The sequence below is a fragment of the Hemibagrus wyckioides genome, linkage group LG21, assembly GCF_019097595.1.
Source record: "Hemibagrus wyckioides isolate EC202008001 linkage group LG21, SWU_Hwy_1.0, whole genome shotgun sequence".
NCBI classification, from domain to species: Eukaryota; Metazoa; Chordata; class Actinopteri; order Siluriformes; family Bagridae; genus Hemibagrus; species Hemibagrus wyckioides.
In genome coordinates this window covers 17,277,723-17,300,226 of record NC_080730.1, presented here as the reverse complement: position 1 = coordinate 17,300,226, position 22,504 = coordinate 17,277,723, and the positions used below count along the sequence as shown (strand labels likewise).

The following is a 22,504-nucleotide window of genomic DNA, read 5'->3' as shown; positions in this document are numbered from 1 at the left end:
CATTCCTTTTCCTCCGGTTTTAGGCAAATTATTTGATTTCTTGTGACAGATTTCAGCTGACAATAGTATTACAAGTATTCACCCATAAAGATAGAGGTCAAAGTTAAAATATGAAATATTTACTCATGTTTTTATAAAAGGATATGAAGAACATTTGACCACTCTCAACTTGTTTCAGTGCAGAGGATCCATAAACAACATGCACACATACTTTAGCTTAACACAACGGCCCACTCAGCCACCACAGAAGTTACTGTACAGCCCTGATGCTCCTAGTTCAAATCTGTAATTCATTTCATTAACTTAATTCAGAAAAATAATATATGTGCAAAATGTCTGTCTGTAAACACCAGTAGCTCAGTGGGATAATGAAAGTGGTGTTTTTTACGTGGAATTGGAAACATAAGACAACATGAGTAAGGGATTATACTAATCTAAAATAGGATTTGCTCTGTTTCATATGTTCAGTACACACACATATAGCTCCCGGATTTCATTTGGTCTGCTTTCTTACCTTGACATGTCTTTCTGACAATCTTAAAATCCTGTTAAAATCCAAAAAGATCACTCACTTATTTTAAGAACAGCTGTCTACATTGCACCATCAAGCCTTGAACTGTAATTCTTCGCAGATAGAGTTAGTAGAAGCAGAACAAGCGATGGGTCTTTCCCTTTCTCTCGTCCTCTCTCCTGACACCGATGTCTGCATTTCGGCTCCGGGAGCTCGTGCTGCGATTTCTCCCGACCCAGAAGTGGATATGTCTTTATGATGAGGGGAATTCCTTTGTCGATTTGCCACCACAATCAGTGGTGTAATAACGTGTGCTGTCGGTAAGTTTAATTGAAATTAAAATTTAAACTCGGAGCAGGAAGCTAGCGCCATCTGTTCTAAGCTTGACGACCGCTTCTCGAGGTCCGAGATCTGGTATTTTTATATAGGTATTCGGCCAGAACACAGAAGGTTCCTCAGGTTTTTTTTCAGGGGCGAAGCTTACCAGTATCGGGTTCTTCCTTTCGGTCTAGCCCTGTTGCCGCACACTTTTACGGAGTGCATGGATGCTGCCCTGGCACCGCTGCATCTCCAGGTCATCCGTGTACTGAATTTCCTGTACAACTGGCTCATCCTGGCCCAGTCGTAGGCCATGGCAGCCAGTCATTGGAATGCTGTGCTTGCCTATATGAGGCTCTAGGCCTCAGGTTGAACCCAGAGAAGTGTGTACTTTCTCCTTCTCAGAGAACCACCTTCTTGGGGTAGTTTTGGATTACACTGTGGTGCAGGCATGTCTATCTCCTGCTCGGGTGGCTTCCATACTGTTAGCAGTGAATGCTATTTGGCTAGACAAAAGCTTCTCTGTTGCTGAGGCACAGAGAGTGCTCGGCCTCATGGTGGCAGCATCTAATGTTATCCTTTGGGTCTGATCTAAAGCCGTATCTGAGGCTGTTCCAGTTCTGGCCCAGAGGTGGAGGCTTTCATCCGCGCAGGCATCCCCTCTTACCTGTTGTAGGTTCTTGGTTTGAAACTTCTTTTCGTTCTTAAAAGTAGAACCAAACTAGACCTGGAAAAAATTATAAATGCCCCCCCCAAAAGCTCTCTTTAGGACAAACCTCTGCGGCTCTTTGGCAGTATGCTTGCCTCTGGAACGTTCACACTGTGGTTTGAAACTTCTTGTTAGTGCTTAAAATAGACCCAAACTAGACCTGGAAAAAAATGATAAATTCTCCCAAAAAAAGCATTGTCTTTGAAGTGAGCCCCCGTAGCCTCTGGGAGTGTGGCCGCCTCTGGCACCTGAGGTTCTTGGTTCGAATCTCTTCTTGGGTCCTGAAAGTATGCCTACACTAGAAGTAGAAAAATGATAAATGCCCCAAAAAAAGCAGTCCCTTTGAAGTGATCCCCAGTGGCCTGCTGGGAGTGGGGCCGCCTCTGGTACCTGAGGTTCTTGGTTTGAATCTCTTCTTGGGTCCTGAAAGTATGCCTACACTAGAAGTAGAAAAATGATAAATGCCCCCCAAAAAGCAGACCCTTCAATATAAACTCGCATGCCCTCCTGGAAGTGCCTCTGGTACCTGAATTTCTTGGTTCAAGCCCTGCTTTGGGGCTAGAGATTTCTTTTTTTAATTACTTGTTAAGTAACTAAATTAGTAGGATGAAGTGGAACTTAATGTTACTGAACTTACTAAGTAACTTAAATAGTATGTAGAAAAATTGCACAATTAAATAACTTAATTTTGAACAGTTAGAAATATATAAAAAATTATGAAAAGTGCAATAAATAAATGCAATAAGTAGAAAAATAATAATACATAAATAAAACAATATAAAATTAATTAATTAATTGATTGATTGATTGATTGATTGATTGATTGATTGATTGATTGATAAGTAAAAATAATAAATATATATACACGAGAAAGAGCCCAGAGTAGCATAACCCCCATCACACCTCTCCAGGAGCCGCGAACACACTGGCTTTCACTCTCTTTGCCAGATTAAATGTCCCACCGGGTTCCAGCACCTCTACACAAATTTATAAAGAAATCAAAACTCCTTAATCAAGATCCAAACATGGACTGTTAGACACACAAACAGACAACACCTTCTTAGCCCAATGAACCACTGAGGCCTTCAAGTATTGCTGGATTTTTTTTGAAGGACTTATCTTTTCCTTGACAAATACATACATATGACATGCATTTATAAGATAAACGCAACATCTTGAACCATGACAATCAGATGCACCACCTCACTAGCCCACTGAGCCATTAGAACCTTTTAGGGGGATTTATCTTTTACTTGACAACACCTACAAACAAGCAGACAAGTGCTTGTGTACTTTTCCAGTGAGGCGCCCTACCACCACCAGGGGGAGCGCAAGCTTTTTATATGTATTTTATCTCATATTCTACACAAATCTGAAAAGGAAAACATCTAACTTAATCCAAGCCTCAAATCATGTCTGTCAGTTGCATACGTACCAGCTCAGAGCCATCAGCCAAGACAAAACTCAGCTGCTATAAACAAAAGGTTGTTGGAAGCTTTTCAGAGCAGAACAGCTAAAGTAACAGCTCAAACTCAGTGTCATGGATTTGTAGGAACTCTCTTGCCTATTGCTGTTAAAGTTGCAGGCTGAAGTGTTGCCATGTTTTGTTTTCCCTTGGGTGACTGTTTTCAGCTTTAGCCACTTTCTGCCAGCACATGTAGCTCAGTGGGTCAGTGAGCATGTGTGTGTTGTTGTTGCTCAAGGTTTGATACCCAAGTGGAAGACACAAGCAGTCTGTTGTATAGTTGCCAGAGATCTTTAATATGAAGCAAGCATGTACATATTCAAAGAATGTATGGTCATCTTAATGTAAAAGGATGGTGTCTCCTTAGCAAGATTTAAGCAGAAAATGGAAAATAGAATATGTGCCAGGTCCAGTCCAGTCTCTTGTATCCTTGTTTCTATTCTCAGATTGTCTTAAAGAGGCCAGAGACAATGTAATCTCCAATGCCACCATCGATTAGCCCTGTGCCATTATTATGGATGAACCAACAGGGCAAGTTTTCTCCTTTTTTCACATCCTTTCTGAAGTCTTTCTGCCAGCCCCTGGAGTCACACAGTAAATAATTAATATTCACCCATTCAATTTTCAGGTCTGTACACTTCAATTACTTTTTTCATGTTTGTTTATACCTGGTCACTGTGAGTTTGTGGCCCTTCACAATCATGGTGGCATCTGGTTTGTCTGGATCTTCCCCTTTAAACACATCACTAACTTCAAATGATACACCATGGAAAAACTGTCCTGTAAGAAGGCAACAATGAACAATTTAAAAAAAGAAAATGGAAAAGAACACAATGAACGTTTAAACCAATTTGCACATTTGCTGGCACTTTATCTAAATAACATACACTTATATGTGCTATTGTTCAGGTACAGTGTTTTCTGGAAGTGGACCGAGCCAAGAAATCCACCACACTGACATTTCAGCTAGAGATATATGATTTGTAAGAGAAGAATTTTCACATTTTATCCTCTCTGGTTGATTAGGAAACGATCCATGGCTTGTAAAAATCCAAAGAATGTGATGTCAACTGAGTTTACACAGATGTTTCTACAACCACCAAATCTAATCATTCTTGTTACTAATTTGTTTGCCTGAAATACCCTTAAAGTATACTTCAAATACTGGTGAAGAAATTGGTTTGATTCTAAAAATCTGATGGTATTTCCATATAAATCCCACAAATATTTAGATGCTTGTTTTACATATTGGGATATTGCACTTGGACAGTTCCAGTGGCATCACTACAAAATAAATACTACATGTAAGCTAAATATAACAGTTATAATGTGACTAGTCTTTAATCAATTTCAAAGTTAACTAGACTGGTTTCCATTTGAACACAATGCTCCTGCTATGCCCTTCAATGTGAAAATGAATGTGAAGTTACCAAGTAGTCCATGGACTTTATGTGAAAACAGATGACTATCCAGAGTATAAAAGCCTAAGTAGTCCTGGTGGTAGGGATGTTTCTTCCATACTTTGTGTAGAACAATAACAAATTTCACAGAGTTCCTCAAGGTCGCTGTAAGACTGCGGTCTTTGGCTACTTGCAGATCCATACTGAGGAAAGAAGAAATGAATTTCAAATGTTTTTCTTCTGGAGTTGGAACTTAACTGTAGCTATGCAACAGCTTAGATGTTTGTCTAACTCACTTGGGCCCTTTGATGGAGGTATTGTCAGACCAGAAGAGTTTTGCCTGTTTTCCCTTTTCAGACACCAAGATGTACTGTGTGGTCACGAGCAATCTGATGCCAAACTTAGCATGAACGATTCCAAAGCTCCCAAAGTAGGTGTTCATCGTGTTCTCAGGGTCTACCTTCTTGTCCCCGATGGTTTGACCATTTACCGTGACACCTTAAAGAAAAAGGTCACTTTAAAGAATATCAGAAATGATTTTTGAGAATCTTAGACAACCACATTTCCACTTACCTATCAGTGGATCTTTGATCAGGTTAAAGATGGTGCCTGGTTTGTCATTGATATTGAAGCAGAGTGCATCATTTTGGTCTGCAAACTCAATGATGAAGTGCGGATCTGAATCAACTGTTATGTAAACAAAACAAACAAAAAAAACGCAGATTATTTTATGCTGGGTCGTTGTTAGGTTACTCTATATAAGGCTTTATTAATGAAATATTTACCCCAATTTAAAACGGGTGCAGTGTATGTCCTGTAATTGTACGAAGAAGCGGGAACTAGAAGGACATGAACATGTTAAAGAAAATTAGAAGCTTTCTATTTTCTATTTCAAATGACATTTAATTACACTGAGAGTGTGAAATACTTAATATTCTGAAGTAGCTGTTGATTGGTTGTACCTTGTGGAGCATCCTTACGCTGATCTGTAAAGCAACATGTGACATGTCAAATGTGTTCAATTGTTTTGGTAATCAAGCATGTACTACTTAAACACTGATCAGGGTGCGGTAGCAGAGGAATGGCCAAGCATCAGATGGAGAGGAGGTTTGTCCTTTCAGTGAGAAAGAAAACCAGAGAGCGTGTGGGACAGAGCTAGCAGAGGTTGCACATAACACACAGCGAAGCTTGAAAAGTGTCGATGATATTGATATGGTGGTTTATGTGTGTAAAAAACTGTGCTGGATAAAATAAAGCAAGTCCAAAGCTCTGTCAAAATCCAAGTGTCTCCAGAGTCCATGTTCCCACGCACTGAAGAAACCCAGTCAACTATTCCGTCTGTATCCCACTCCTCAGCCAGCATCTGCCACCAAAATTAGCCACCACAAGAGTCAAGACCATGTCAGTGTTCCTCTGGGGTACAGCTTCCCCTTCCCCTTAGTCTTGGTACTCCAAGCTACACATGCCAGGACGGCTCTTGTGACCATGAAGTGTCACGATCAGGTCGGCTGGAGTGCCTGCAGAGGGAAGCAAGTTTCTGAAGCGGGGTTATGTGCCGGTTCTCGGCCTGCACCAGGGTGATGAGCCTCAAGTCCCTGTGGCATGATTGGAATAGTTCTGCTGTTGTAGCTCATCATCCTCAAGTTTGAGTGTGTTATGCTTTTGTGATTGAGTGAATGCACAAAGAGGCAGGTGTACTAGTGGTCCTAAAGTGGGTGGGAGTGTACTTCATGATACATCAGCAAGTCTCCATCAGCTTTTTTTGATCTTCTAAGGCCATGGTCCTGTCATATTTTACCTGTTCTTTATTTAAGTTCTGTATAATAGATTTAAATATAAATACTTTGATAGGGTGGTGGTGGTGTTGAATGTTGGAGAACTCTATATATGACTATTGTCCTTTTTGTTTGCAGAAGTACTAAACTGTGTTGAATTTTGAACAGCTCGATTTTTGACATAAAGGAAAAAGACAATAAAAATGGAGATAATCGTGTATTTGTACCATACCCTCTGTTAGCTTGTCAGCAATAAGTGTATCCTCTGGCTTTTCTTCAGTTTTAGGCTTGGTGACCACCATGGAGGTAAGTGGGGTGACGAAGTTGTATTTCAGAGAGAGCTCTAGTGCTTCTGCTGTAACATTTTGCTTCTCTTCAGGAGAACCCTTTTCTCTGTCAGGAAATGTTGTCAGTTAGTTTTGGGTTGAGGCTCTTGTATATTAGACTTCACATCAATGCATATTCTAATAACTATCTAAGTACTTGTTCTAGGTGACAGTCAATTCTGGTGTTATTTGTTATTCTCCTTCAGTAATAACATTATTAAAACTTCTAGATGTTCCCTGTTGTACACATCTAAAAAAAATCACGGCAATGTCACACTAACATCTTGTCCAAAAGATTCTGGATTGTCAGATATGCCCAGAGACGCTCTGTGAAATCTCCAAAGATGTAATCCTGGTCGGGAAAGATGGTATTCCAGTCTTGAACACTGGCCTGGCCTTTCAACACAAACTCGTCATCTAACTAAACAGAAATAGGATAAAAAATGATATAAAACTCGACTATGCAACAAAGTTTTTTCCGACAGTGTCATAAGGCAAAGCGGTTTGAAGTCTCTCACCGACTGAGCGTGCACTTCGACTGGAAAGTCGTTCATCTCGAGGTCATTCAGTCGACCTGCCACGACGATCTCAGAGCCGTTAAACAGCTGCTTAAAGTAGCTGCTGGTCACTGAGTTCACCGAGTTTTCTGGATAATGGAAATTCACATCCGATAGCAGAATGCTCGAGATTTCATCATAGAATCCCTGTCAAACAAAAGATGTTTTATTAAAAACATCATTTTTAATCCACTATATACTCACTATTATTGAAATATCTCTGTGCATTCATTATTTAAAGAATAAAACATTAAGGGCATGCTGTTACACTAACATTTATAAAATGATCAAATGTCATTTGTTATCCATTTATAGTTCAAGTTAGTTCCTGTTATTACTTCTGTTGTTCCTTCACCAGTCTTTCTTTTTCCCTTTCTTGAACATAATTTTATTGTCGTCTTAGTGAGAACTTTAATTGTTATTGATAATACTTGTACTGGAGTCTCCTTCCATAAATGCTAAATAAACCACTTAACAAACACACATTATATAATGTAATATGATGCGTTTTTTTGTTTGTTTTTTTACATTGGCAACTATTGTCAAAGCTGATGTTACAGGAAATTTATCAACACCTTCTCACCAATCAGAATTGACAATCGATAGCAATGTGATATACTGATTGTTAATAATTGTTTTCAGCAAGTATTAAAACCCTGATCATAAAAAAAAATAATGCCAGGAGTGATTGAAAAAATGCAATACGGATTCATGTACAGTAATTTGAGTTCACACCTGCAGCTGAAGCACAGCATCCGATCCCTCGTAGATTCTCCGAGCCAGACCATTGTTCTGCTTGGCCATAACATCCAGGAAAACATAACGTACATCATAGCCAAAGCCCAAGCAAAAGAGGGTCATGTTTCCACCAATAGCATTCTGGACATTTTCTTGAATTTTTTCTTGATTAACTTCACCTAAATAGATAATTCAAGAATGTTTTTAATCGTTTTGTAGACTTTTAATGTTGTTGTGAAATTTCAACAGTTTATTAATAGTTTCTTAGTTTCCTTAGATCTCTCTCTCTCTCTCTCTCTCTCTTTCTCTCTGAATATACCATACCACATACCAGAATTTGGGTCTCCATCAGTCAGTAGGATGATAATGGATGCGCTGTTTTCTGGGACAGTTTTGTGTTCCTTGGCATCTTTCAGCATTTTCACAGCAAACAAAAGAGGGTCATTGATATTCGTCCCTAAACAAATAATAAATAAATATATAGTTTTATCCATCAAATTTCTGGATGTACCACAACATGAAATGTAACTGTAAATGGATAAAAAGTATGTGTTTCCATTTTGTAAATAAACAATAGAATAATTGTGAACTTACTTATCATTGTGATTGTATGCGTTGTGTGAAATTATAACACTTGCTATGTATAAGTCTTAAAAGAAAGAAAAGAAAACCTAGAGATCAGAAGATATCATTGTGATACTTGCCGCCAAGTGCGATGATGGTTTTAACAAAATCTTCTGCTATTTTTACATTTTCCTTGGTGGCTTTAGTTAGTGATGGTCTCCATGTTGTAACATCACTTGCAAACGTTACGAAGCCAAAGTGGTCTTCCTCATGCAAGTCATTGAGGATTGTCTGCAGTGCTTCATGAGTCTGACCAAAGGGGGAACAAGGCAAGCAATGTCGGATCTAATATCTGATCAGAGTTTTCTGAGTTTTCTATGTTTTCTCTTACCTGTTGCATTTTTGTTCCACTCATGGAGCCACTCCTGTCGATCACAAAAACTACATTTTTTGGCAATTTTGGCAAAGTAGCTGGAGCAAAGAAATGTACGAAATACCCGTTCACTATCTGAAACACAGTGGATGAGCAATATTACTGGAGAAATTATCATTACAAAGAAAGGCTGATATTCACTGATTGACGTTACTGCTTATATAAATCCAAACCTGAATGTCACCAAGATCTTGTACACGACTGACATCATAGTTAATGTAGAAATCTCCGTCTATCAGTGTGCCATCACAGTCTGGGCATTTCCTTTGCTGATCCAGAGTTGGAGAAAAGGACACGTGGGCCTGGAAAAGAGGATAGAGAGAAAATCAGGCTGGAGCCTTGATACAAAGAGACTGTGGTCTCAGAACTCAGTTAATAAAGTTTTGTTATTTCACATGCTTTAGCTTCTGTTTGGTTTGGTTTTTGGTCAGTGTAGATTATTAGCAAAAGTAAATACTGCATTACTCACTCTTTTGTCAGTGACTGTTTTCTCCACCAGGGGAAGTAGCTCATTGGTGATAAATGTACCGTGGGCATTCAGAAATGCAATGCCTTGAGGCTCATAGACATCGGCAACAATCTATGGGTGAGTTTAAAAAAAATGTCTTCATGGGTGTGAGAAAGAACTAAAAAACAGAGCATGTAGATAAGAATGAACTCCACCTCAAAGTGCTGGACCAGCTGTTTGGGTTTGACTCGGATCATGAGCTCATATTTGCCAAGCCGACGATGAAGGAGCTCCTCGTAGGTAAGTGTGAATATGACGTTGCTGTTGGCTGCGATGTTCACAGAGACAGAGAACTTCTCCATCTTTCTGCCTGAAGCTCTGAAAAAAGAAGCAGTGTAACATTAATCAGATGTCATTTCTTGTCATTTTTTGTTTTACATTTAATCTATACAGATTTTTCACTGGTGTGCCACAGAGCTCAGTTCTCAGTTTTCTTCTCTTACTCTTTCTCTTGGTGAGGATATTCTCAATATTTCCATGAATATTTCTACCATTGATATTCGGATAAAATCCAAAATGTATTCTTGTTCCTGCCAATCAAGATGCATATTGGATCTTGGCATGCTATGAATGCATTAACTGTTAAGTTTTTTTCTGGGTACTCTTTTTTCCCACCTGATAAAAGCATGTACATAGGTCCAGGTCCACCTCAACCCACACTATTATTATTATTATTATTATTATTATTATCATACTCACTTGACAATACCAGCAGTCTGTCCGGATGACACAGCTGCCTCATACTGCTTCTTGGCCTTTTCTTTTTCTTTAACATTTCCTACATATGTCTTTCCATCAATCTCCCTAAAATGTAAATATTGCAATATTATGTTACAAAACAATAACCATAATAATTGTAATATGAATTAATTTGTAAAATAAGAACAGTAACATTCTGTAAAGCTAGCCCATGACTGACATGCTGAAGTTGGTGATGAAGGCCGTTTTGGGCAACTCCACCTCGAAGAAGACTTCCTGTGAAACATTCGCCTTGTTCAGAGCTGTGGACGTCATGACCGTGTGGGCGAATCGAGATGTCACTGTGCATTCGATCTTCACATTCTGTAACTCTATCTGAGAAATTGAGAGCAAGAGAGAGAGAGGATAAAATAAATAATGAAGTTATTATACAGTTTCCATAATTTAAATTCTCAAGTTCATGCAATATTTAAAAAGGTGTGAAGTCTGTGTGTTGAAAGAGATAGCTGTGGTATATTTCATAATGTACCTAAACCACATAATTAAGATAAAAAGTTAGCATATGGATTTCTTTTTATTTATTTCAAGCCAGAATAGACAACAGAAGCTAAAACCTCTCTTTTTCTTACCTCAGCAGTCTTCACACTTCGTTTCTATTAGGAGGCAATCAGGGAGAAAGAATTAATATAAATATAATAGTCCTAATCTGTATTAGGTTTATCAGTAGAATGTAATATGTCTGATTAGCAAAGTGCACAATAGGTGGTTTCACAATAGGTTTATTTGCTACATTTCTATAATTTTATTTATTTCAAAAGAAGCACAATACCTTTATGAGTTTGCCGGGATTGCCTTCACTTTCCTGTAGAAGCAGACAAGTCAGAGTGACGTCATTTTAATCTTCTAAGCTCATAATTTAAACTATACAACAAGTGATAGTTTTTTAATACACTTGATACTATTAGCAATAACTTAAATGAAAAAAATTTAAGTATTTGGTATGTGTCGTTTTTGCTTCCGATGGTCCTGATGATCAAATCTACTAAATATGAGCTACAGTGGAAGGGAAAAGGCTCAAAGAAAATCGATTGTCAGTATCACACATTTGCATTAATTTAGATAGTGACCTAAAGATTGTGCAACATCTTGAATATTGACTAATAAAACATCACACATTTTCACTGCAATCAGGACATTTGGACCTGACTGCACTATACTACTGACATACACACTCCAATTTCACTAAATGACTCCCATACCTGTTGCTCATTGTTTCTTGAGATCACTAATGCTCCTCCAGATCCCGGTGGTAAACATAAGTAAACCGAGATACAGATCAGCAGCACAGTCCACACAGTAGACATGATGTGTCCAGTGCTCAGTCCTGACTATGAAGAAGGTTCTGCAGGATTCAGCGCTTTTGGCAACAAGTTAACATTCATGTCTGACCTTTGCCAGTTCAATGACCTATCTTCTTATCAAATTCTTGTTTAATCTGGTAGAGAAATTTGTACTGTGCACTGTATTAGTAATTGTTTAAATGGTATTAGTAGGTAGCACACATTGCCCATATGTGTATTTATGTGGGAGCTGTTTGTGGAAATTTCATTTCAGGTATATAATTATTTTAAAAGTGAAAACCACATACTATCTTTCTGCCATCACTGAATTCATTGTTTGGTTCACTCCATTTTTTCGATCGACCTTTAAAAAAAAAAAAAAAATCAGTTTTACTTGTAGATTTGTTTTATAAAATAACAAGTAAACTTATCTGGACTGTCTATATGTATATGTATATATAAAACAGAGACAAAACAACAACAACAACAACAAAAAAACAGATTTCATCTGGAAAGTAACCAGAAGTTTAATCAGAAACAAATGTGTACAAAGTCAATAACAAAGTCCTCTCAGTGTTTGTTAAAAACAGAAAATCCTGTTATACTGGTTCATGATCAGATAATTTTCCTATTCCAAAAAAAACATCATACTTTCATTTGTTCATAACCAGTATTGAAAAGGTGGAAAAGATATAAAATATGTCTTTAGTCCATTCAGGTTTTCTGAAGTTGATTCGTTTACTTCTCTTCTCCCTTTCCATCTGAGACAGTTGTAAAGAGGCCAGAGATGATATAATCTCTGAGAACTCCATCGATCAGCCCATGAATGAACCAACAAGGCACATTTTCTCCATTCTTCACATCCTTTCTGAAGTCCCTCTGCCAGCCCCTGGAGTTGTACAGCACACAATGATTTTATTAAAATCAACCCATTTAGACAAAAGTCTTTCTGTTCACAGTATATAATGGGATATGTTCTTTTGCTAGAGTGTTTTTTTTATTTACCTGGTCACTGTGAGACTGTGGCCCTTCACAAACATGGTGGCGTCTGGTTTGTCTGGATCCTTTCCTTGAAACACATCACTAACCTCATATGTTACACCGTGGAAAAATTGTCCTGCAAGAAGGCAACACTGAATATAAATCACCATTAAAGATAACTGAATAGATCAATATAGTAATCCCAATAGTTATGGTTAAAATACAAAGTTAAAATACAATTTCATTAGTAATACACAGAAAACCTTACACTGAAAACCAGACCTTCACTGTGTTGCTCTTGTGTTGCAAGATCTCACAAGTGAAACATGATCATCATGGAGTAGCATTTTTTAACAATTAGTTGAATAAGATAATACATTTTGCTTTAATCAGTGGGTTGCAATGCCACAATGAAATGCAGTCATACTCCAATCAGAGCCCCGCTAGTTTTAATCAGTAAAGCAGAGATGGAGGTGTTGCCATACATGTAAACAAACAGCTTGGCTGCATCAATGGTGGGTTGCCATGATGAAGGGCTGGGTTGGGCTCCATGTTGTATATTGTATTGATTGTTGAACCTTTAATCATGAAGTGTTTCAGAATTTGTACTAAAGTATAAAATCAATATTACTATCGCTGTGATTATCTTTGCTCGACATTCCTTCTAGTTTACTAGTTAAACAACCATCACAGTCTCCTTCCTACTGTTCAATAACGCCTACTCAAAAGTGGAGTTCTCATGGCTATCAAGCTCAAAACAAAGGTCAGCTTTCCTCACTTCTGCATTTCTACAATCACTCTTTATGTCATTTACTTTATGTCATTGTCATGCAAAAAAATTATATTTCTGATAATTCAAGGTTAATAAGTTTTTGCTGCAATTATGAAGTAGTCCATTGACTCTTTGTGAAAGATGGTGGCTGTCCAGGTTGTAAAATCCCAGGTAGTCTTGGTGGTAAGGATGCAGCTTCTATACTTTGTGCAACACAATAATAAACTTCAGCGTGTCCTTCAGGGTCACTGTGAGGCTTTGATCCTTGGATACCTCAAGGTCCATGCTGGAGAAGGGACAAAGTCAAAATCAAATAAGCTTTATTGTCACTTCAACCATATATACACTATATTGCCAAAAGTATTCGCTCACCTGCCTTGACTCGCATATGAACTTAAGTGACATCCCATTCCTAATCCATAGGGTTCAATATGACGTCGGTCCACCCTTTGCAGCTATAACAGCTTCAACTCTTCTGGGAAGGCTGTCCACAAGGTTTAGGAGTGTGTTTATGGGAATTTTTGACCATTCTTCCAGAAGTGCATTTGTGAGGTCACACACTGATGTTGGACGAGAAGGCCTGGCTCTCAGTCTCCGCTCTAATTCATCCCAAAGGTGTTCTATCGGGTTGAGGTCAGGACTCTGTGCAGGCCAGTCAAGTTCCTCCACACTCTGTCATCCATGTCTTTATGGACCTTGCTTTGTGCACTGTTGCACAGTTATGTTGGAAGAGGAAGGGGCCATCTCCAAACTGTTCCCACAAAGTTGGGAGCATGGAATTGTCCAAAATGTCTTGGTATGTTGAAGCATTCAGAGTTCCTTTCACTGGAACTAAGGGGCCAAGCCCAGCTCCTGAAAAACAACCCCACACCATAATCCCCCCTCCACCAAACTTTACACTTGGCACAATGCAGTCAGACAAGTACCATTCTCCTGGCAACCGCCAAACCCAGACTCGTCCATCAGATTGCCAGATGGAGAAGCGCGATTCGTCACTCCAGAGAACGCGTCTCCACTGCTCTAGAGTCCAGTGGCGGCGTGCTTTACACCACTGCATCCGACGCTTTGCATTGCACTTGGTGATGTATGGCTTGGATTCAGCTGCTCGGCCATGGAAACCCATTCCATGAAACTCTCTGCGCACTGTTCTTGAGCTAATCTGAAGGCCACATGAAGTTTGGAGGTCTGTAGCGATTGAAGTTGGCGACCTCTTCGCACTATGCGCCTCAGCATCCGCTGACCCCGCTCCGTCAGTTTACGTGGCCTACCACTTCGTGGCTGAGTTGCTGTCGTTCCCAAACACTTCCGCGTTCTTATAATACAGCTGACAGTTGACTGTGGAATATTTAGGAGCGAGGAAATTTCACGACTGGATTTGTTGCACAGGTGGCATCCTATCACAGTTCCACGCTGGAATTCACTGAGCTCCTGAGAGCGACCCATTCTTTCACAAATGTTTGTAAAAACAGTCTGCATGCCTAGGTGCTTGATTTTATACACCTGTGGACATGGAAGTGATTGGAACACCTGATTCTGATTATTTGGATGGGTGAGCGAATACTTTTTGGCAATATAGTGTAGCTTTTGCAGTACACAGCGAAGTGAAACAACTTTCCTCCTGGACCAGAGGTGCTACACAGAACAAAAACAAAGTACAGGTGACGCGGACATAGAGCTTTCTTTAGAAACTAAACATACAACATAAGTGCACAGGATGACAAGACAAGACAGTGCAGACAAACAAGACACATAATGCAGGTAACAAGATAAGTCTATGAGGGCTTTAAACACCAGAATCAGTGTTTCCGCTAATGTAACATGTGAATGGATGAAATACATTGTTCTATTTGTGGATATTTCACTCACTTTATACCCTTGACATGAGATGCTTGAGACCATTGAAGATGTTCTTGCTTGCTCTGCTCAGACACGATGATCTTTTGGGTTGTCAACATTAATCTGATCTTGAATTTCTCATGAACAATCCCAAACTGACCAAAGTAGGTGTGTTGCTTGCTGCCAGGCTCCACCTTCTTATCTCCAATGGTTTTCCCATTCACCACCAATCCTGTGGATTTAGAATCAAGTGAATATCAGTGGAAAATTCGAATGTCCAGTGATCACCATTCTGGCAAATTTGGTAAGACAAATTCGAAAAGCAGACCTGAGACTGGATCTTTCACCAAGTTGAAGATGGTGCCTGGTTTATCATCAGTGTAGAAGCACAGAGCATCATTCCAGTCTGGCAACTCAATGATGAAGTGTGGATCTCCATCAACAGCCACGGCTTCATTATCTAGAAAAACAAACTTGATTTATACTTTTTGGTCATTAAACAAAATCTTAATGTATATGACTACATATCATACAGTAAATATCTCACCCATTGGACCCATTAGACTCATTTTACCCATGGGACCCATTTGACCCCTGGGACCCATTTTACTTATTAGATGAGCTCAATGTCCAGCACTGGGTAGATATGAAGTTCTTAAGGATAGAGGTCTACTATATTCCACAAGGCCAGAGGCTAGAAGTAGAAATATTGTTTTATAGCGATTGTTACACTTGACAATTTGGCCAAATTAACCGTAATTATCTAGTTAATATCTAGATATCTAATATCTTACATGGTGCTGCAATGTGACACTTATATTGTTTTAAATGGATACAAATACAGATACAAACAGAAGGAGCACTATTTTTTTAAATAGTAAAAAAAAAATTTAATAAAAAAAAAAAATTTTTTTAATAATAGTCTGGAGAAGTATTCTATTGTAAAGAGGCATTTCTTTCATACCTTCTTTCAGTTTGTCAGCAGTTAACATATCTTTTGACGTATCGTTAGTTTCCGGCTTAGTGACCACCATGGAAGTGAGCGGTGTGACGAAATTGTACTTAAGCGAGAGTTCCAGTGCTTCAGCAGTGACATTTTCACATTCTTTGGGTATAAATGTGTCTCTATCAGGGTATAAAGTTAATATTATTATTATTATTATTATTATTATTATTATTATTATTATTATTATTATTATTATTATCATCATCATTCTTTTAGAATTTAGTATCAGATTTGCAATATGAAGTTACAATTCTTTCAATATTTGATATTGGAAAATATTCTATTTAATTCAATTCAGTTTTATTTGTATAGCGCTTTTAACCATAGACATTGTCACCTAGCAGCTTTATAGGAATATATAAATTCAGGATAAAAATTCAAAATTTTAGATTTAAATTTATTTATTTACTAATGAGTGTGCCAGAGGTGACAATGTGCAGGAAAAACTCCCCGAGATGATATTAGGAAAAATAATACTCGAGATATCATATGTACTGTTTGTTCAAGAGTTGTTGGATGGTCAAATATGCCCAGAGACGTTCAGTGAAGTCTCCAAAGATGTTTTCTTGCTCAGGGAATGTCACCACCCATTCCCCAGCATTGGCCTCGCCCTGGACTACAAAAGCCTCCTCTAGCTAAATTCAAACAAAAATACATCAATGCAATTAAATTCTTTCAATATCAGATATACATTTCTTTTCCATTTTTATTTCGGATTCTCTCACCATTTGAGCTGACACCTCAACAAGAAATGTGTTTTGCTGAGAGTCGTTTAGTCGGCCAGCGACTACAATCTCAAAGCCACTAAAGAATTGATTGAAATGGTTGGTAGTCACGGAATTCTCCATGCTGTCTGGATAATGCAGATTCACTTCTAAGAGCAGTGGAATTGCCACCTCTCCATAAAAACCCATTGGAATGAAAGGTCACAGTTCTGTCTTTGGTTGTTCTGCGAATGAGCTGACATTTGAACACACAACAAATCAATCTACTTAAAAGAACCTGCAATTGCAGTGCAGCATCTGAGGCTTCGTAGATCCTCCGAACCATCGTTCTGGTGGGCCATCGTGTCCAGAAAGCTGTAGTATACATCATAGCCAAAGCGCAAACAGAAGAGGCAAATGTTTTTTCCAGTAGCATTATGGACATTGTCTTGGATCACAGATGTATTTGTCTCATCTGCATGGAAGGAAAGAATTTTGGTGTTGTAGAACATCAAACCAAATATATGGTCATAGTGATGCCAATGACTACACTATTGTGGGCCAAAAATAATGTAGCTGATATAAGACTTTCAATTTTAGACCAACATCTTGGGCCATATCTTACTAGAGATATGGTCTTATCAGGTGGCTGTGTTCTAGCAGGGAGAGTTGGATGACATCATTGCCATCATGTCATCATGGTGGTATGTGGCCCTGATGGGAATGAGAAGCATTTTCTTTTCTTCTACTACATGGGAATTGACTTGTTTCAGCGTACATCTAATTCCAGGTCACAACGGCTTTTCAAACAAACAGATCTGTAGCAAATTCAATCAAATGCTGCAGTGTTGAATTCTTGTTGAACTCTCATTCTAATATGCTAATGTTTCTATAGCAACAGTGTCAGTGTCTGAGTGTCTTCAGTGTCAGTGTCTTCAAAACTGAATACTTTCACCTTCCGTTTCATGGTAATGTAATAAATTGTGTTTTTTGTGTTATTTAATTTAAGACAGAGGATGTGAGTAAATGATGTTTTAGAGCTGCTTCATATAAATTTGACTTTAAACATTTACAAAAGTACAAGATCATGTCAAGTCATGATGCGCCTTAATAGATTACTAAACATTAATCCTGTGGACCAGACATACCAATAGTTCAATGATCAATATTTCCAGGACCATCATCATACTTTTATACTTTAACATTTACCGTGTCTTGCTTCTTGTATATTTTCGTTTACAGCTTTGCTCAATGATTGTAATCCTCCCCTGAATTGTAATGCACCAGCGAAGAACACTTCCTGGTTTGTCTCTTTAAAAACAGCATACAAACAACGCTTCAACGCAATGTATTGTTCCCCAAACCTTACCGAGCCATCCATTGGATTACTCTCTTTGTGGATTATTGTGTATGGACTTTTGCTTCCCGTTTCTGGTTTCTGAGTTTTGCTTTGTGATTTATCAGTTTTGTTTTGTACAAGTGTTTGTCTTTCAGGTTTAATAAAAATTTGGTTATGGATTCGCAACAATCTGCCTTGTACTGTTACATAGATGGTCTCCATGATTCAATCTCATCATCAAATATGACCAGGCCAATGTGGTCTTCCTCATAGAGGTCATCTAGAATGGTTAAGAGTGCCTCTTAAGTCTACAAGCAACAACGACAACAACAACAACAATGACAACAGAACTGTCCATAGTTCAAAAATAATAAGGCAACAATAACAAATCTTAAATAATCCTGCATTGCTGTTGAGTTTTACATCAAACCGCTATCTGTGTTCAGCTTACTTTTTTCTTCCCGTCATGGAGCCGCTCCTGTCAATGACAAACATTACATTCTTTGGCAATTGTTGCAAATCATGTGGGACAAAGAAGAGCACAAAGTATCTGTTCACGATCTGAAACCAAAACAGAGTCAGAAAATGAGAACTACATAGATTTCATCCTGAAATATTTTATCAAAAGTGACTGAGAGTTGAACCTGAATATCACCCAGTTTCTGTTCACGGTTGACATCGTATGTGATGGTGAAATCCCCGTCTATCAGAATACCATCACAGTCTGGGCATTTCCTCTGCTGGTCCAGAGTTGGAGAGAAGGAAAATATTTTCTTTTGAAGAAAGGAAAGGCTTACTGTAGTCTATTGTGAATATCTACTAAGTTTCGTGCCTATATTTACAGTATTTCTGTTAAAATTTGGAGTCTTTTTTGTTAAAGAAATATATACAATGCATTAAAAATACACAAAACAAAATCATATGACAATTGATTAGCAAACCAAGTGGCTTTCCAAAACATCTTTGAAGAAAATAACACCCTCACATTTTATCAGTGACTTCATTCTTCACTAGAGGTTGCAGGTTGTTGGTGATGAACGTGAAATTAGTGCCCAGATTTGTGATGCCCTGGGGCTCATAGATGCTAGCAACAATCTGTGGGTGTGAGTGTGTATATTTAATGACTCCAACATGAATTAAAGCGAAATAAATTTAAGAAAACACAAATAAGTGCTCCACCTCAAAGTGCTGGACCAGCTGTTTCAATCTCCCTTAAAGAAATAAAAATGACAGAAAGCACAAAATATTAACTATGAATCAAAAACGTCTGCAAAGATTTAAAGTACTTAAACCTTAAAATGGAAATAAAATGAAATAAAATAAAAACATAGACCATCTGTGAGGAATAAATTTTAAAGAATGCTCTCTACTGTTGATTCGTTTCATTATAACCCATGATTCCATTACTAGGAGCAGATTATTAAGCAGTAAAACCAGCCCATGACTGACATGCTGAAGTTGGTGATGAAGGCCGTCTTGGGCAACTCCACCTCAAAGTAGAATTCCTGTGAAATGTTGGCCTTGTTCAGAGCTGTGGACGTCATGACCGTGTGGGCGATTCGAGACGTCACTATGCAGTTGATCTTCACTTTCTGCATCTCGATCTAAGATTAAAAAAATATTAACCACCTTTTGTTTAACAATATCAGCTCATTAAACTGAACTAAAGCAGGAAATAATATTTTTGGTGTTGAATTACAGAATTATATATAGACATACAGTATATATAATATATATACTGTATGTCTATATATATATATATATATATAATATATATATATATATATTATATAATATATAATACAGTTTCTTACGTCATGACTCTTTAAGTTTGGCTTCTGTGTGAATAAACAGGAAATAAACTGTTAATATTTAATCATTTGGCACAATATTATTTATTTAGAATATTTATTTATTTCATTGTCAGGAATAACTTTTTATCACTTTCTGTATTTATGTATTTAAGATTTGATACATTTCTGTATATAGGTTCTTAGGAATATGCCACTTTAATTAAATTGTACTTTTATTATATTTTTGTACTGTTGGTCTTGAAAAAAGAATACAAATACTGCACATATTATTATTATTATTATTATTATTATTATTATTATTATTATTATTATTATTATTATTATTATTATTATTATTATTATTATTAATGATTGCAGATTTACCTATTTTCCGATTTTTACTCTTTTAAAAAGGATAATAATAATAATAATAATAATAATAATAATAATAATAATAATAATAATAATAATAATAGGGACATCAAGTACATTAAGGTTTAGCACAATGTTTTCACATAATCTCATGATTATTATGAATTAGTTTCAGTGTTTGTTATGGTTACTATTTAGTTTTATCTCTCACTGACTGGTCACGTGACTTGAAAGGAGTTTATTTAAAACTCAAAAACAATAAAATATATGATTTATGCTGGATATTACTGTATATTATTTCTACAGATTGCATATTCATTCTTAAAATCAAATCTATTTTGTATCTTTGAGTTGTTTTTTTTTCATGAAGCTTTGCTAATTCTTGGCGTTTTCTCAACCAGCTTGGTAAGGATATAAGCAGTTGGCTGAGTTCCTCATTGCATCTACATGAGAATGACTTGTTTGGGGGAACTTGTTTCTGTTTATTTTCAGAAATACATTTTTCCATGAATAATAACACAACAATTTAAATTCATTTCAGTCATAAAGTTAATCTTTAAGACAAAGTAAAATATTAATCACATTACCTGCAAATGAAATCTCTTCATTAACCGCATCATCTTTTTCATCATGCTGAAGAAGTTTCAGACCAGGCGCCTTGCCCCACGGTTGCGCATTAGCACCCAGACACACACACACACCAGCAGCCCAATCCACACTGTCAACATCATGAATCCTGAGCTCTGCTTTGTGTTTAGGCCTGACTAGAGCAGCTTTTAAATCGGTATGTTTGTATGTGTGTGTGTGTGTGTGTGTGTGAGAGAGAGAGGGAGGAGTGAGAGAGTGTGATGAATAAGGCAATGTTTCATGTGCAGGAGTTCTGTTTCATTCCTACTGACTGCCAGAAGCAGTATGAATACTTTGGATTATTGCAGCGCCAGCCAGATAGGTCAAGAGAATATACCAACACGTGGTGACCTATGCTGAGCTCTGCAGCGTTATAAGCCAAAGTAACTCAGCATTCTGCCTCTTTCACTTTCTAGCTTGGTTGAGATAGGTCGCCTTTTTTTGGTGGAATCATATATTCGCGCTGTTAAGTGCAGCTTACTAGAGCAGCGAAATATTATCCTCACAAGCTGTCAGCGCACTTTCACGTCCTTTCAAGGGATTTTGGAACACTTCAGCAGTGCTTTTTGTGAGTTTTCATTTTAGTTTCCATTATTTTTCGTCGGTAACACCCTGTGTCTCTCGGTGTGATCCGGTGACTGGTGTTATACGTGCTGATAAGTTAGCGGTCTGCCGTTAACATAACCATTATATATTTCGTTTTTCAAGTGTTTTTCCTTGAATTCTTTTGGTTTTTGCATTGTGCCCCTTGGTTCAATCCATAGGCTACTAGCTATTTTTTCTCTTTCGCGATCCTTGCTGTTATTGCCTGATGGTTTTATCCGGAGGAATCGTATTTTCTCTTTATTGCGTGATTAGCATCTCTCCGTTTGACTCAAACCTTACGGTGCTATCCGAGGGTTCTAATAGTGAGGAACATTATGGCCCACAGCTTGATTGCCACTGGTTTCCCATTGACTTGTAAGCTGTGCCATAATAATCTTCTCCCAGATGACGGTCATGACACCTGCCCATCGTATTTGGGTGTTCAACATCTGAGAGAGGCTCTCACGGACCCGTGTTTGCACTGCAGTATATTACCCATGTCGGAACGACAGCTCTGTCTTGCTGAGTTAGATCCTAGTTCAACGGCGAAACTCGGGGAGCTAGATGTAACCCCTCAGTGCTCCAAAAAATGCAGGGCATCTGTGGCAGCTGGCGCTAGCCACCCGTCAAAGTGACGAACATTCGTGTGTGGAGGAAAATTCGATTTCTAAGATGGTGTAACTGAAATGCCTGCTTCATTCACTTCATCCTGTCACAGGTGCTACTCCTGTGAAGATGACTCAGGATGATGAGAATGCTCAGAATCAAGGAGCTGGGAAGGAATCTCTTGATTCTCCTTATTTTTCTGACTTGGATGTGCTTTCTACAAGTGCTTCTGATTCCCTTTTGCTTGATCATGGGGAAACTGTGGATGTGGCTGTGCAAACCTCACCTCGGGATGTTTTCACTGGTCGTCCAGCAACAGAGGAGTCTAGTGAAGGGTCAGTTCAGTCGTTTGGACAGTTCAGATCGTCTTCTGACGAGACCTTGGCTGTATTCCGAATGGCAACTGCTTGTCTAGGACTCGATGAGTCGCCTGCCCAATCTGCTCAAACCAACATTTTTTCAGGCAGCCCTCAGCTGCAAATTCCTTTGCCATGCCACCATGTAAGGATTTTGTGACTGAATTTTTGAATGCTCTCACAG

The 22,504-nt window shown here is 38.1% G+C and overlaps 2 protein-coding genes and 1 pseudogene across 4 annotated transcripts; all 3 read right to left on the bottom strand.

The window, feature by feature from the left end:
- Positions 1–3,275: 3,275 nt before the first annotated feature.
- Positions 3,276–11,420, bottom strand: LOC131342376 (inter-alpha-trypsin inhibitor heavy chain H3-like). Its single transcript, XM_058373148.1, has 22 exons — positions 11,263–11,420; positions 10,833–10,865; positions 10,633–10,656; positions 10,224–10,378; positions 10,004–10,108; positions 9,460–9,622; positions 9,266–9,376; positions 8,970–9,098; positions 8,755–8,871; positions 8,504–8,672; positions 8,131–8,256; positions 7,797–7,978; positions 7,023–7,208; positions 6,786–6,925; positions 6,411–6,571; positions 5,366–5,389; positions 5,189–5,242; positions 4,977–5,090; positions 4,700–4,901; positions 4,434–4,606; positions 3,672–3,783; positions 3,276–3,584 (listed from the first exon to the last, which is right to left on the bottom strand). Exons 1-22 carry the CDS (start codon positions 11,365–11,367, stop codon positions 3,446–3,448), a joined length of 2,724 nt encoding a protein of 907 aa, XP_058229131.1. The 5' UTR covers positions 11,368–11,420; the 3' UTR covers positions 3,276–3,445.
- Positions 11,421–11,534: 114 nt separating this feature from the next.
- On the bottom strand, positions 11,535–15,537 carry LOC131342853 (inter-alpha-trypsin inhibitor heavy chain H3-like; annotated as a pseudogene).
- Positions 15,538–16,365: 828 nt separating this feature from the next.
- Positions 16,366–20,888, bottom strand: LOC131342380 (inter-alpha-trypsin inhibitor heavy chain H3-like). Of its 3 annotated transcripts, XR_009203034.1 has the most exons (6): positions 20,734–20,888; positions 19,431–19,585; positions 19,161–19,192; positions 18,967–19,076; positions 18,626–18,718; positions 16,366–18,542 (listed from the first exon to the last, which is right to left on the bottom strand). XR_009203034.1 is itself a non-coding variant. In XM_058373152.1 (4 exons), the coding sequence occupies exons 1-3, from the start codon at positions 20,776–20,778 to the stop codon at positions 19,162–19,164; spliced, it is 231 nt and encodes a 76-aa protein (XP_058229135.1). In that variant the 5' UTR covers positions 20,779–20,888; the 3' UTR covers positions 18,911–19,076; position 19,161. The 3 variants fall into 3 exon arrangements, 1 of the variants encoding a protein (XP_058229135.1); XR_009203035.1 differs by lacking the exon at positions 16,366–18,542 and having other exon boundaries at positions 18,555–18,754; XM_058373152.1 differs by lacking the exons at positions 16,366–18,542; positions 18,626–18,718 and having other exon boundaries at positions 18,911–19,076.
- Between the last annotated feature and the right edge of the window lie 1,616 nt (positions 20,889–22,504).

Coding starts and splice junctions, on each gene's coding strand:
- LOC131342376 (XM_058373148.1), bottom strand. CDS start 11,367: ATGTCTACTGTGTGGACTGTGCTGCTGATCTGTATCTCGGTTTACTTA. Junction 10,866..11,262: donor CAAGAAACAATGAGCAACAG/GTATGGGAGTCA, acceptor CTGCTTCTACAG/GAAAGTGAAGGCAATCCCGG. Junction 9,623..10,003: donor CAGACTGCTGGTATTGTCAA/GTGAGTATGATA, acceptor TTCTTTTTTCAG/AGCTTCAGGCAGAAAGATGG.
- LOC131342380 (XM_058373152.1), bottom strand. CDS start 20,778: ATGATGAAAAAGATGATGCGGTTAATGAAGAGATTTCATTTGCAG. Junction 19,586..20,733: donor TGAAGAGATTTCATTTGCAG/GTAATGTGATTA, acceptor TTTTAATCTTAG/ATCGAGATGCAGAAAGTGAA. Junction 19,193..19,430: donor TTCATCACCAACTTCAGCAT/GTCAGTCATGGG, acceptor TATTTCTTTAAG/GGAGATTGAAACAGCTGGTC.